The 13470-nt window shown below is 36.1% G+C and overlaps 3 protein-coding genes and 1 long non-coding RNA gene across 6 annotated transcripts; 2 read left to right on the top strand and 2 right to left on the bottom strand.

Moving 5' to 3' along the window:
• Window positions 1-244: 244 nt before the first annotated feature.
• On the bottom strand, window positions 245-2058 carry LOC143469574 (uncharacterized). Of its 3 annotated transcripts, none has more exons than XR_013119188.1 (3): window positions 1804-2058; window positions 782-867; window positions 245-666 (listed from the first exon to the last, which is right to left on the bottom strand). It is a non-coding gene; the product is annotated as an uncharacterized LOC143469574 (long non-coding RNA). The 3 variants fall into 3 exon arrangements; XR_013119176.1 differs by having other exon boundaries at window positions 1691-2058; XR_013119155.1 differs by having other exon boundaries at window positions 1597-2058.
• A 193-nt stretch (window positions 2059-2251) lies between these two features.
• Window positions 2252-5459, top strand: LOC143468955 (general transcription factor II-I repeat domain-containing protein 2-like). Its single transcript, XM_076966483.1, has one exon. It carries the CDS (start codon window positions 2946-2948, stop codon window positions 4758-4760), a length of 1815 nt encoding a protein of 604 aa, XP_076822598.1. The 5' UTR covers window positions 2252-2945; the 3' UTR covers window positions 4761-5459.
• Window positions 5460-8532: 3073 nt separating this feature from the next.
• LOC143469412 (uncharacterized) lies at window positions 8533-11824 on the top strand. The gene is made up of 3 exons (XM_076967135.1): window positions 8533-9020; window positions 9153-9285; window positions 10581-11824. Exons 1-3 carry the CDS (start codon window positions 8533-8535, stop codon window positions 10854-10856), a joined length of 897 nt encoding a protein of 298 aa, XP_076823250.1. The 3' UTR covers window positions 10857-11824.
• Window positions 11825-11903: 79 nt separating this feature from the next.
• On the bottom strand, window positions 11904-13174 carry LOC143469759 (uncharacterized). Its single transcript, XM_076967600.1, has 2 exons — window positions 12818-13174; window positions 11904-12601 (listed from the first exon to the last, which is right to left on the bottom strand). Exons 1-2 carry the CDS (start codon window positions 13134-13136, stop codon window positions 12231-12233), a joined length of 690 nt encoding a protein of 229 aa, XP_076823715.1. The 5' UTR covers window positions 13137-13174; the 3' UTR covers window positions 11904-12230.
• Between the last annotated feature and the right edge of the window lie 296 nt (window positions 13175-13470).

Genomic DNA, 13470 nt, shown 5'->3' on the forward strand with positions numbered 1-13470 from the left:
GCAATCGAAACGAGTCACAGTCATTTGTTAAAAAGGTAACCTACAAGCTGTTAGTTGAAGTTAACTTTTAGCCTAATACTAATGTTAAACTGCTTAATTGTTTTAATGTGGTATACTTAATCGTACAATAGGAGCGGCAACCACTATATGTCAGCTAGTACGCCTACTAATTGGTGGCCTATACCGACAATTGTCCACACTGAATGGACTTGCTGACTTTGTTACAACATGAGGAACAATGGAATTATCTTGATTACTTTTATCACAACCTGAACATATCACCAGACTTTCAACAGTAGACAGAATTTGACAAACAGTTAAACATTTCAAATCAAACTTTGTTTCTGTAAATGTGACAATCCATCCATACTAAATAACAACATCATCTAAAATTTCATTGACTGCCACCAAATATTTCACTTGATGATATTATTCCTTGAGTTCAAATTCAACATAGTTGCCTTTGTCATTACAGAGCCATGGTTTTCTGAAATAATTCTTTACTTAATTGTTGTCCAATATCCATTAAGCATGTGGAATAAACTTTGGAGGGCAATATTCTTTCTTTAGGTTGTCTTCTTTCTGGAAATTTTTTAACTTCCACAGATTTGTGTGGTAGCTTCAGAGTTGAAATGGCCACTATGCGTAACTCCTTGCGAGTTCCTTCTAAAATTTAAACGCATATGATACTGTAGTAGGCCTACTAAAATGGTAAGCTACAAATTTAATTTTTAGAAGCATGAGTTAGACACTCAAAAATAATTTCAAAAAAACTGCTTACTCATGATAATGTCTTCTTATACAAAATGCTCCTCACAGATTTTCACTTGATCTTTGCTGTACAACTCTTGTATAAACTCGTCCTCTCTGTATGACAAAATTTTTCTTCCTATTACTTCTGCCCATGCTTCTTTTTTTGATACAAAATTTTTTGTTTGGTGCACCAAACAAATTGTGCTGAGGTGGACAGTTGTTGCATTCAGGTGTGGCGTTTGGATATAATCAAATTAAACAAGTTCTATAATTGGCATTTGTTAAGCAATTTTTGTTTCTCCAGTTAAATTCTAAACAAATTTGAAATGTATTGTTCCTAGTTTAATCCTTACTCAATCTTAGTTACAAATCGACATGTGACGTAGTTAAGTGTGTCAAGTGGTTTTCTGTACCCGATGTAAATCGATTTTAATTCTTTGTGATAAAAGCTTAGAATGTAACATGGACAAGTAGATACGTGTCATTGTATGGCTAGTTTGGCACTCGCCCATTGGTCAAAATATGGGAGTATAAAACCTAATGTTTGGTCTAAATCTCTCTCTTCGCTTTTAGCTATTTCTTTTGTTCTGCTGAATTGAAGTTATTACTGAATTATTCGGAATTGGAATCATTACTGAATTCGAGTTATAGCTTGGTTTAAATGTGGAAAGATGGTGTAAATGTTTCTAATTTGATACAACCTATTCGGACAATATAACAATTAGACTTTATGAAGTTGGTGTTGATTTGAAGAAACATTATAGAGACAGTAAAAGCAACGGAGTCAAAGACAATTATCTCGGAGTCAAACAGTAAGACTATTAGTCTTGGCTTCAGGCCAACCTAAAAGCAATCCACCACCATCATTCCCCATACAGGCATGCAACATATAGGCTACGTGGCATTTTCATATTGCAGTCTCAATCTGCAAGCATACCTGTAAATATTTAGGCTTTGTTTCACCGAGTTTTATAAATTTCTCACCATTGTAAACTTCAAAGTTAACCAAATTCAGCTAGGTCTATAGGCCATACTGATATATACACTTACAAACGTCACCTTCCCCTAATCATAGTTCTTTCTCCGTAAGGCCAGTAAGGCTACATTAAGTCCAAAAGCTCAACCAAAGCCAAACCAACGATATAAGAGTTCTTTATATCGTTGGTCAGACGATTTACGTGTATGTCTGTTTATTTCTAAATTCCTTCCTAAATTCAGCAGCCTGTTTGGCCTAGCCTAGAAAAAAGCAATTTTCGATAATAAATAAACCCAATTATGCTTGCCAAAAAACTTGCTAGGCTATCATCTAACGGCTATCACGGCCGTTCAACCAACGATATAAAGAACTCTGTCTCGTTGGTTCAACCGTGACGAGTCTTCAAGATTTTGCCAGTTTCCAATCCTTAGTTAATAACCTTTGATTGAACCATGATAAAATAACAGTTCCACCGGCAAACAATTAGCAGCAAAACCTTAAAAAGTGCAAGAATAATTTAACCAAATGATAAACATGAATAACGGTTAGCACGGTCACTAAACCCAACATACAATTTTTACAACAATTAAAACCTTGCTTACAAACATTTAAGTATGTACAAATTGGATGTTAAGGGCAAGGCAGTGCGGTAATTAGGCTAAATGTAGAGATACATTGGCTGACATGGTAAAAAAACAGCAACGCTACACAAACTTGATTACGATTAGTACATCCATTCGTGATAACTCGAATGCGTTGTGACAGAAGTGAATAACTTGTGGTGCTCAGAGAGGCAATAGTTTTTTCTACCAAGCATCGAACTAGGCCAGATACGAAATTCAAGTTCTGTAACTGGTCCTCTATGCCCCATTGTCTAGTTCAGGGTGGTCCAAACCCTGGCACGCGGGCCGCATGCGGCCCGCGTGAAGCTTTTGTGCGGCCCGCGAACACTTTGTGGATGCCGGAATTATCAGTGCTAAATCCAAGGTTTAAAAATACACCTACGCTTTATAAATACATTACATTCGCCACAACCCTAAATAAGTCGTGCATAATCGGGTCAATAGGTAACTATGAGGGAACAATGTCGGTTTGTGACGACACAAACGTGCGTTGATATTTTGCTTTTGTTGCTAGCGCAGAGTACACTCTCGAATTTGGTTGTAAATTAGCTGCAACTCGTTTATTTAGTCAAGGGGAAAAGTTTACTAAAAGCATGAGTGTCAAAAGAAAAGTGTCAGAGGAAAACAGAGAGTTCAATTCTACTTGGGAGGAAAGGTATTTTTTTGCCAATAGCAATGGTAAACCACAGTGTCTGGTTTGCTTGCAAGTTATTTCAGTGCCTAAAGAGTTTAATTTAAAGCGACATTACAGCACCATGCATGAGAAAAAATATGGCCAATACCATGGAACTTCTAGGGAAGCAATTTTGAAAGAGTTAAAGGGCAATTATTCCAAGCAAAAAAAAATGATTATTGGTTTTTCCAAACCCGATTCAACTGCAGACCTTAAAGCTTCATACGAAGTTGCTCTAACGCTCGCAAAACATGGAAAAGCTTTTCGAGACGGGGAGATTGTAAAAGAGTGTGCGATTAAGATGGCCCTTTCCTTTGGAGATAAAAAAATAGCCAAAAAATTTGAAAACGTTTCTTTATCTCATCAAACCGTTGCAAGAAGAGTGGCAGAATTGAGCGAAAACGTGACTGTGCAATTGAAAGACGTTGTTCAACAATGCAAGTACTTCTCTTTAGCCTTGGATGAAAGTACTGACATCAGTGACGTTTCCCAGCTTTTGGTTTTCATTCGCACTATTGATAAAAACTTTACTGTATTTGAAGAACTACTCAAGATATCTCCACTTCGTGGAACTACAAAAGGTATCGACATATATAACAGCCTTGCGTCTGTCGTTGATGCTTATGGAGGATTTGAGAAGTGTGCATGTGTTGTAACAGATGGTGCCAGGGCAATGACAGGACGAAAGAGAGGACTAGTTGGCATTCTAAAAGATCATGGAGTGAACTGCCCAACATTGCATTGTATCATTCACCAAGAAGCACTATGTGCCAAAGTTTTGCAGATGAGTGATGTTATGCTTAGTGTGACGAATATAGTCAACATCATCAAAGGGGGAAACAGAGCCCAGAGACATAGAAAATTCATCCAGTTCTTAAAAGATGTGGGTGCAGAATATGAAGATGTTCCACTATTCTCAAAAATTCGATGGTTAAGTGCAGGCAAAACATTGAAACATTTCTTTTCTTTGCGAAAAGAAATACTAAATTTTCTCCAGAATGAGATAGAAGGGACGACCGAGACATACCAGATTCAGTTGAGTGATGACAAGTTCATTGGTTCGTTGGCGTTCTTGACAGACATTAGTAATCACTTCAATATCCTAAACATGAAACTGCAAGGTAAGAAACAAAATATTTCTCAATTGGTTGGACACATTGAAGGTTTTCGCAAGAAACTTGTGCTATTTAAGGCTTCTTTGCAAAGGAATGATGCTACCCACTTTCCTGCATGCAGTGAAGTACTTGGTGAAAGAAAAAGTATCGATTTTTCTGCATTTTCTAACAAAATTGGTGACATCATCGATGAGTTTAACGACAGATTCGCTGACTTTGATTTGCTGAAAGCACAAATGGAGCTTTTCAACAATCCAATGGAAATAGTTATAGAATCCCAACCATCTTACGTTCAGCAAGAACTATGTGAATTGCAGTCAGACCCTTTTCTTCTTTCACGTAAGAATGAGCGTTACGACGCCTTTTGGAGGCTTTTAAGCAACGAACAGTTTCCACGATTAAACGACTTCGCACTGAAGATATGCTCCATGTTTGGTAGCACATACATATGTGAAAGCACTTTCTCCATTATGAAGCGATTAAAAAGCGACACACGGAACAGAATGGCTGATGAAACCCTGGATGCCTGCTTACGTCTGTCGACCACTGAATTTAAAGCAGAGATCGACACCATATGCAAAAGCAAAAACGCAGAGTCGCAAGCAGAGATTAAAAAGTGAGTTAGGCGTGCAGCAAAACATTAGGTCGATCAGAACAGCAAACTCAGTCCTTTCCTTTCATTCATTTCATTTCATTCATACAACTGTATTTTGTAAGCGACAAGATTTGTTAATGTTCATAGCCTGCGAACAGTAGTTAACAACGTTTCTACTTTCAGCAACGCGTTATCATTTCTCACTATGCGGCCCGTGAAGTTTTTCTCAGACCCTAATGTGGCCCTTCATGTTCGCAGTCTTGGACCACCCTGGTCTAGTTATACATAACCTTACTAGTAATGCCACGTTTCTCCAAAACAGCAAACATTTCAGGCTCAAAAACCCTATCTACACATGAAGCATTTTGTAATGGAAAGTGGGTAAATGGCACGTGAACTTGACAGGTTGACCCACTCCACTACAATAATACTTGTTGAAATGCTTATTGTGGGTGATTATATAGCCTGAGTCTCATAAGGTCGTTGTCTGCTTTTCTCACCCTCAGACTTAATTGTTCACCTCAACGGCTTATTGTCTTGTGAAGATGGAAGATGACAAAGTTGTCTAAACTTTACACTGAATTTCTTCAAATTGAATTGAACATCATCACAAGTTCTTCACGAAAAGTTGAACTTTTCACTGCTTTCACAACACTTTTTAGCAAATATTAACAGATAAAACCAAAGAGGCTTAAACTTGGTACATGGCATAGTTGAGATGACAATTAAGTAAGCCTATATTTACCCCTACATTCAAATGGAAAGTAAGGCAGTTTTCGAAAAGAAATCGTTTGCATAAATACGCAAATTTTAGTGTAATAGCGTCCATTGAAACCTTAATTGCTTCTTTAATTGCTGCAAAGTGGGGTTCTAACAACGAACCTTTTTGTTTCTTTATCATAATTCAAGGTGAAGATAAAAAATTCCGCGTGAACGTTAATGAATCTCGTGCGTGCTTGTCCCACACTTTCCTGACTTTCCACTACGACATGAGAATGACGCTAAAACACTCACTTGCGTATGCTACCTGAAAGCTATATGCAACCTTGCTCGCTACAACTATTATGCCAACTACTACTAGCTGGCATACCAGCTACTACCTGGAACCAACATACTAGCTATTTGCTGGCAGTGGCATATTGCGTTACGACTTCGACTGGTGGTGCATGGTCGTAACTCGTAACTGCTTACTCATGCTGTTTATTCGCTTACTAAGCTAGGGTGAGAGGCTCTACCCACGGCCGATATGTGTACAGATCTCACTAATAGTAAGAACTTTGGTAGTGGGACTTTTTAGTCGAACAAGTAGCATGAATTCGTATTCAGAGATCTTACTAGTAGATCCTACTTGTATAGTCAGTCTAGCCCAGAGGTGTCCAACATATTTCGCCAAAGAGCCACATGCGTTTTACGAATGATTGCGCGGGCCACTGTTTACTGCTAATTTCTAATTAAAACCCTCACACCAAAATTCTAATCTCAGAAATACGTGTTATCCTCTTTTACAATTATAAGAACAATAAACATACCAAGATATAGGGCCTAGGCCTAGTAAAGTCAACAAAGTTTCTACTACACGTTGACATTTCAATGTGAAGTTTGGCACTGTTTTTCTCTAACAAGTTTGGAAATATTCGGTGAGATGGAAAATGTAGCAATGCGAAACGAGTTTTCCATATGGCTGTCAGAACTTAGTAAACAAACAATGATTGCCAATTTCTCGGAATATAAGCGGGCCATTCGGAACCTTCACACGGGTCGGACACCCCTTGTATCTACTTCTGCTCAATTTTCCTATATTGTGGTTGAGACCAATCTAGAAGTCGAGCAATGTCAATGGCTGCCGTCACTTAGTTCCACCATGGCATACTGTAGCTTAGTTAAAACGTATTCTGTACATAGATATATGTATTGATTACGGTTCCACTAAACAGCCGTCTTTTTCACAATCAAACTCTTTCATTTGTTGTATTTCATGGTGAATTAATAACTATTGTTGGCTATTAAAAGCATCAATTAAGATTCTAAAACGAAACATTTTCAGAAATTTCTGCATTTGAAATCCGATTAGTTGCGTTATACTATAGTAGTGGAAAGTGTGGCACCTGCATGCACGAGATTCATCAATGTGTAAGCCAAAGTTTTTATGTTCGTGCCGATTTATAATAAGGAAACAATGCAAAGTACTGTACGTTGTTTAAGTGCTGATTATAATCAACAAAAAAATAGTAGACGCTTCTGTACTCATTGTCACATCAAAATTGCGTCTTAGCAGGCACAATATCTTGTCAAAACTACCATACTTTGCAGTCAGAGTTACATATATCAAAGTTATATAATAGGCATAATCATGTTGCTATGAAATGTCACTATGATGTTACATTCTGTTTTGAGCTCATAACTTGTTTGTTGCAAGCAGCGAATGTAAAAAAATGTAGACTACTACACTATAGGTTGTTCGACTACTTTTAGCATTCATGACTTCTAAATAAGCTTCTAAGATGGAAAGTTTGCCCTGCCCTGATAAATGCGCAGTTGCAAGTAATAGAGTTGTTCACTGTTTGATCGAGCTGTAAAAGCAAAATAAGGTTATTTACGTTGTCCAAAGTAAATGTTGAAAGGCAATGGTAACCGCCCTGATAAATCCTACAATCGTTTTTACCCGCAATACGTGCAATTTCAGAGCTTTTCTCTGAAAATCTACATGATACAATTGAATCCGCTGTTGTTTTGGTAACAATTTTCATTTCCTACTATGATCTTATGAAGCAAAAGCTATGGAACATTGTTAACACAAGGCCACGACCTCAAATAACTCCGCTTTTCCACAATGTCATTGTGCTATTTGCTGAGGCTAGAATTGTGACAAGCCTCAAAAACTCATGCTGGGATTATAAGATGTCAATAGCTATAGCAACTTGGATAACAAAAGAAATCTCACAGAAGTCATTATTAAGAGTTGCGGCGTCAGTTTTATTCCAAAGTTTCTACATATTTTTTGGCATAAACTCTTGTGCCCAAGCTCTAGGATACATTGTTTAAAAACCAAGCAATTGTCGAAAACCTCCAGGTCATGCATACAAACGAAAGACATGTTACACGTTGGACATCGAGTATATGCTGTATGGCGTGCGCTTTAACTTCCTTAAAAAGTTAATATAGAAAGACATTCTGCCCTGTTTGCGTTAACTTTAGGCATTACTTCCATTTTAACTAAGGGTGCCGTACCTTTCACCTCTAAACGTATGTGCTGCAAGTGAGAACTTCGCATACGGCCCCAGGATCAGTGGCGGAGTAGTTGGAGTGCCTACCTGACTGGCACGTAAAAATGCGGCATAGGTTCTCTTAATCTATCAGTAAATTGCCGTTAATTATAAAATTTGCCATATATCAGATAGCTGTTCTGCCAGATTGGAAAGTTTGCTGATTTTGGGGAAGAAATTCCCCTCACAAGAAGCTCAAAAGAAAACAATTGCACATGCAAATAGTGCAGAAAAAGCATGTCAGCTGAACATCGTTAATTTTGGGGAAGGTTTATGCATGTAGGTATGCACTAACCAAACTTGTCAATCTTGTTGTTTTGCAGTACATGGACAATATAGTGGTATCAACAGAAACATCTGACTAGTAAAAACAGTTTGTTTCTTGCTGTTTTTGCTTTGGAATTTTTGTGGATAGGCCTAATGTTTTTTTTTAAATTTATGTTAGATTAAAAACTAAAAGTAGAATGAAAAAAGACTGATGAAATATTATGTACATAAACTGACTGTTAGTTCAATATTGGCAGTTTGTTGAAGATGTCACTTATTGCAAAGAAAGTTGTGAGGATCAACATAGAGCCAAGATTTGCTTTATCATTTTGGAGAGTAATTAATTGTTCTTCAAATTTATTGCAATCTTCAAATTGTGGGAAAATCAACAGCGATAAGAAATATATAAGCAGCTGTCCCAACTTGTGTTGTGGAAAAGCAGTCAAATTTTGTTCAATTAGTGTACTCTCAAGACAGTTTCCTAAACAAAGTTTGGTTTTACCTTGTCCTACCTTTAGCTTTGATTATTATGAAAAACTATCCTATTTTCAAACACCACGTCGATATAATGCATCATCTCCAAAGCCAAGCAGTGAAGAAACTGAAGATGATTTGCAAAAAATACTTAAAGATAAATCACTTGGTATGGCAACCAAACTAAAACTGCTTTTTAGACAGTATGGGATAATGATGATCGGTGTTCATTTAACAACCTCAGCAGTATGGGTGGCTATATTTTATTTAGCTGTAAGCAGGTGAGTTACCTATCTACAATATCGTCTTTGTAACTTGAATTAGTTCATGAGAAGATATATACGTAAACTTTTGCTTAGTTTTAGTTACACTATCACATTAACTATTAGCACCAAAAACATTACTATTTTTAGAGGAATAGATATACTTCCATTTCTTGAAAATATGGGTTTGTTTGATTTCCTGGAACGAATGGGATTTTCTTACATGGATAAGTTAAAAAGCTCTGGTGCGAGTAACTTTCTGATGACATATCTTTTATATGAGGTAAGCTTTAAAATGTAGCATAAACAAAACAATATAACTTGCATTGTATAGTATCGAGAAATATTTTCCCACATCGTTGGTGTAACAACCAACCCATTGGTCCATTTTGGCATATAAAACCCACGAGTTTAGCTTACTTATGCACGCCAATATATAAAATATGACATTATTATGTTTCAATGTATTCCATCCTGATCTTGGTATGTATTTGTTAGTGAACTAAGCATACACAGTTTAACTGGCTTTATTGATTTTGTGTGGACAATTTCAATCAACTCTGATGCTTTACAAGTTTACATAGTTGGAACAAGATAATCTGGAGTTGGAACAAAGTATCCAATTATATAACAATTTGTTCATGTTAAGATTTTCTTTATCTGAAAATGAAGGATGGGACCATACGAATAATCTCATAATAATTGAGTTGTGCTGTTTTGTACCTTTTGGTATTATTTGCAGTAAAAATAAGCAATGAATAAATAAATCAAAAAATGAATCAGAACTACAGCAGTAATTAAGTCTTGCAACAAAAGTTAAACATTAAAAGTTTGCAACAAACCACTGGCTCCCGATTTTTTCAAAACATTTTGCACGGACGTACCTTTGCAATTTTTTAATGATTTGTCGTCCCTTAAAACTCAACGGCTAAAAACTTAATTGTATTCTAATTTTTTTATTCTCTTGTGTGTAAACACACCAATGCTGTAGGGAAGTAATGCAAATATATAACTAAAATAATGCAAAGAACATAAAAAAGCATTATTACGCTTTTGGCATATAGAAATGGTCTCAATACTTTTTGTGTGAATACTACACCTGGGCGTGACAGTAGCATTGCATTGAAATTGCTTAACCGGCTGTTTTAATTTTTCGATATTGATATATGTGTTCCTGCTCCAAAGCAAAAGGCATCTCAAAACTTCCAAACTACTCAACCTAGTTTGAGGGAGTTATCGACAGCGAAAAAAAGTTCAGTGAAAACAATATCAGTACAAAATTTTTTTCTTTTGATTCGTGATAAAGTGATATTTATTTATGCTTTGAATTTTTATAACAAGAGAAATGTGGATGAGCTTATAAACTGTACCGTGATTATAAATGCGAAGACCTTGTTGTTATCAATCATTGTATTTTTGTATTGCAAGTTATTTTTCAATTAGTAAAATCAATTTGAATCTTATCTTAAGTTTTAATAAAATTTCTAATTTTATCTTCTTCTTAATTTTGAATCTTATCTTAAATTTTAATAAAAAGATATCAATGATTTAATTGCTTATCATTAATTTTTTTTTCAGCTTGCTAAACCCATTCGATATCCTGTCACATTGTTTGGAACCATTTATGCAGTAAGATATCTGAGAAAAATTGGTTATTTTAAACCACCGCCTCAATCTGCAAGTATGACCCAGTTGGTTGAAACACAAGGAAAATTACTTCGAAGCAGATTTAGAAAAACTACAGTTAAATACAGAGACCGTTATAAGCAACACATCAAGTTCCCAGACAGGAAAAGAAAACCCTTTTCTGCGAAATCAGGACGAACCACTTCCAATTCAAATCGTGAAACCTAGTATTTAGTAATGTGAAAAATTACATTCATCAGCATGGCTGGTTACCAATAACAAATTACTTTGTTGCACATATTGTTTAATTTTTGCCATTGTAGTAGGTGCGTTAATTTTATTTTTTAACGTTTAGACAGAGAATATAGTATAAATACAGTTATATGATCATTGCATATTAAACTACATAACTTAAGACTGTTTGGAGGAAACAATACACTATTTTTGTGTTTGATAAAAAAGTATGCAGTTTAATACAATCTATGCTGAAAGTCATACAGGATATCAAAACTTTAAAGTTAAATATCTCTGTTTTCCAAGAATTAACAGCAGTTAAGTCGTTCATAAGAAACTTAAATTATTGCATACAGCAGAAATATTTGTTTAAATTAACCTCGCTAAGAAACGTGAAGTCGGTAAATTACCAACTTTGAAAATCATAAAATAATAACCAAAAAAATTTTATTATGAAAAAAACATAATCACTTACGGCAAGATCGGATTAACATAGCGGTGTGCTATTTGTCATAATTCGCCCTTATTCCTACGAAATTCTCGTGTAGATCTAATGATATTATAATGTTACTTGTGTTCTATTTCGTGTGTTTGATAACAAGCGCTGTATTATATTTTGGCCGTGTTTAGAATACATGACCCCGTTTTGATTTCTTCTGAATTGGGTCATTCGTACTACAGCGCTGAACGCGTTGAATTCAACTTGAATCTGACATAAAAAAACAGTCTGTTATTTACAGTTTACTGAATGCAGCTTCATTCTGTGCTCTGAATAATATTAACCGTTTCGTTGAGAATCGGTAATAAATCATTACTCAAGACATTGACAGTTTGACCTTAGGTCATAGACACCTTAAATAGAAGGACTGGTATCCTCTATGCTCGGTATCTGGAACTTGGGTCCCAAGTTGGAACTTGGGTCCCATCATAATTTGTGTCAAATACATTCATTAAAACCTTCATTCTGGTGTCTCTTGGGGGGTTTTGAAGGGTGAGGAATTACTTTTTCATACTTTTAACCTTCTACAAGGTCATTTAAAGGTCAAATCACATAAAAATAGCGCAAAATCACTCAAAATATTGCATATTTTCTCACTTAAGCAACTGAAACAAACAGTATGTTCCCCTGTGACTGAATTAAAATCTATACATGGACAGTTTAGCCTGGATAGTTCAACAGAAACATGTCTAAGACGAACAATTTAGTTATTCTTGAAATAAGATAATTGAAAGTTAATTTTTCTACAATATATATCTAACATTTTTAGGTAAAAATTGCTAGAACAATGTTATTTCAAGGGACTCATCGCAATGAAATTTGTAGAAATGAGTAATCAAACTACTTGTTGGCATACTAAAGATATTTGTTCAGTTTTTAGTAGAGAGTTTTTCCTTTCTTCTGAAACAGCCGAGTTGTCTTTCTTTGTCACTGTTGTCAAGCACAAATGCTTTCAAAAGAATGTTTGATAAAGTAAGACATGCTCCTTGAATTACAACCATTGGACTATCGATACGACGCAAAGCATGGCTGAGATGAGCTCGGCAGCAATGCAAGTTGCACTTACCAAACAGTTTATAGGCTGAGTGTACGAAATGTAGGCCTACTGTTGAGAGTAGAGGTACAGTTAGTCCACCTCTATTTAAGTTTGTGAGAAACTCCGAATTAATCCGATGGTCGTCGTCATTTTCAGTTTCGATACGCAAGATATTAGCTCGATATTTGTGTTCCAAATATCCAGCTAGAAAAATACATTTATGCTTGACACTGTCATTAGATTGCACTAGGTCTTCAGTGTCAGCAATGGTGATGTCAAATTGATCATCATCAATGCAAATGTTAGAGGTGCAAGGCACATCATGAGACTCGCACGGAGTTGACTCATATTTTAAAAGTGCATGGAGGTTTTTGGTTTTTGCAGCTGCCTTGATATCTACAATGTCAATATAGAAATTACCTCCACTGCGTTGTCTGGCTTGACCAAAGAACTTTTCAAGGGCCTCATCAGCAAACACACCAGGTAGAACGTAGATGAAGTTGTGCTGAGTCAGTAGCAACTCTGCGGCTTCGATGTTGGCTCTTGTAGACAGTACAAAAGCTTCTTCAGTTTGATTAGTAAACTTCTGCGTCCGACCTCGACCACCTGACCATGCACAAGAGGATATAATGTCACAAGTTTCATTAAGTTTCTTGAAACTAGTGCAGTTCTTGGTCCATGGTTGACGACACTCATCACGCATGTTAATACCGGAATATCGATCTTTCACATTCATCATGTGAAACCAATCAGTGATGAGTTTGACAAAAATGATGGTACCCTCGTTAATGCCAAGTTTATCCTTTAGAGTTGAAAGAGTAGCGACTGTCTAGTCATTGAAGATCTGGCATACAAAAGGCACGCTTTGTCTCTGCAAAGATTTTGTGTACACAGCTGTGTATGTGATCTTGGTAAGACGGATGCTGTTTTTCCGGTCTTCATTGTACAGTGCTTCTATGTCGTTCCATCGTGCAATATATGTGTTTCCATCTTTTGTGAAAGAAAGTTCCTTATCATGCACCGTTGTCCAGTTATTTCTTATATTTTTAAAAGAATGAACGTAGTCAAAAACA

The sequence above is a fragment of the Clavelina lepadiformis genome, chromosome 1 (assembly GCF_947623445.1).
Source record: "Clavelina lepadiformis chromosome 1, kaClaLepa1.1, whole genome shotgun sequence".
In the NCBI taxonomy this organism is placed as follows: Eukaryota; Metazoa; Chordata; class Ascidiacea; order Aplousobranchia; family Clavelinidae; genus Clavelina; species Clavelina lepadiformis.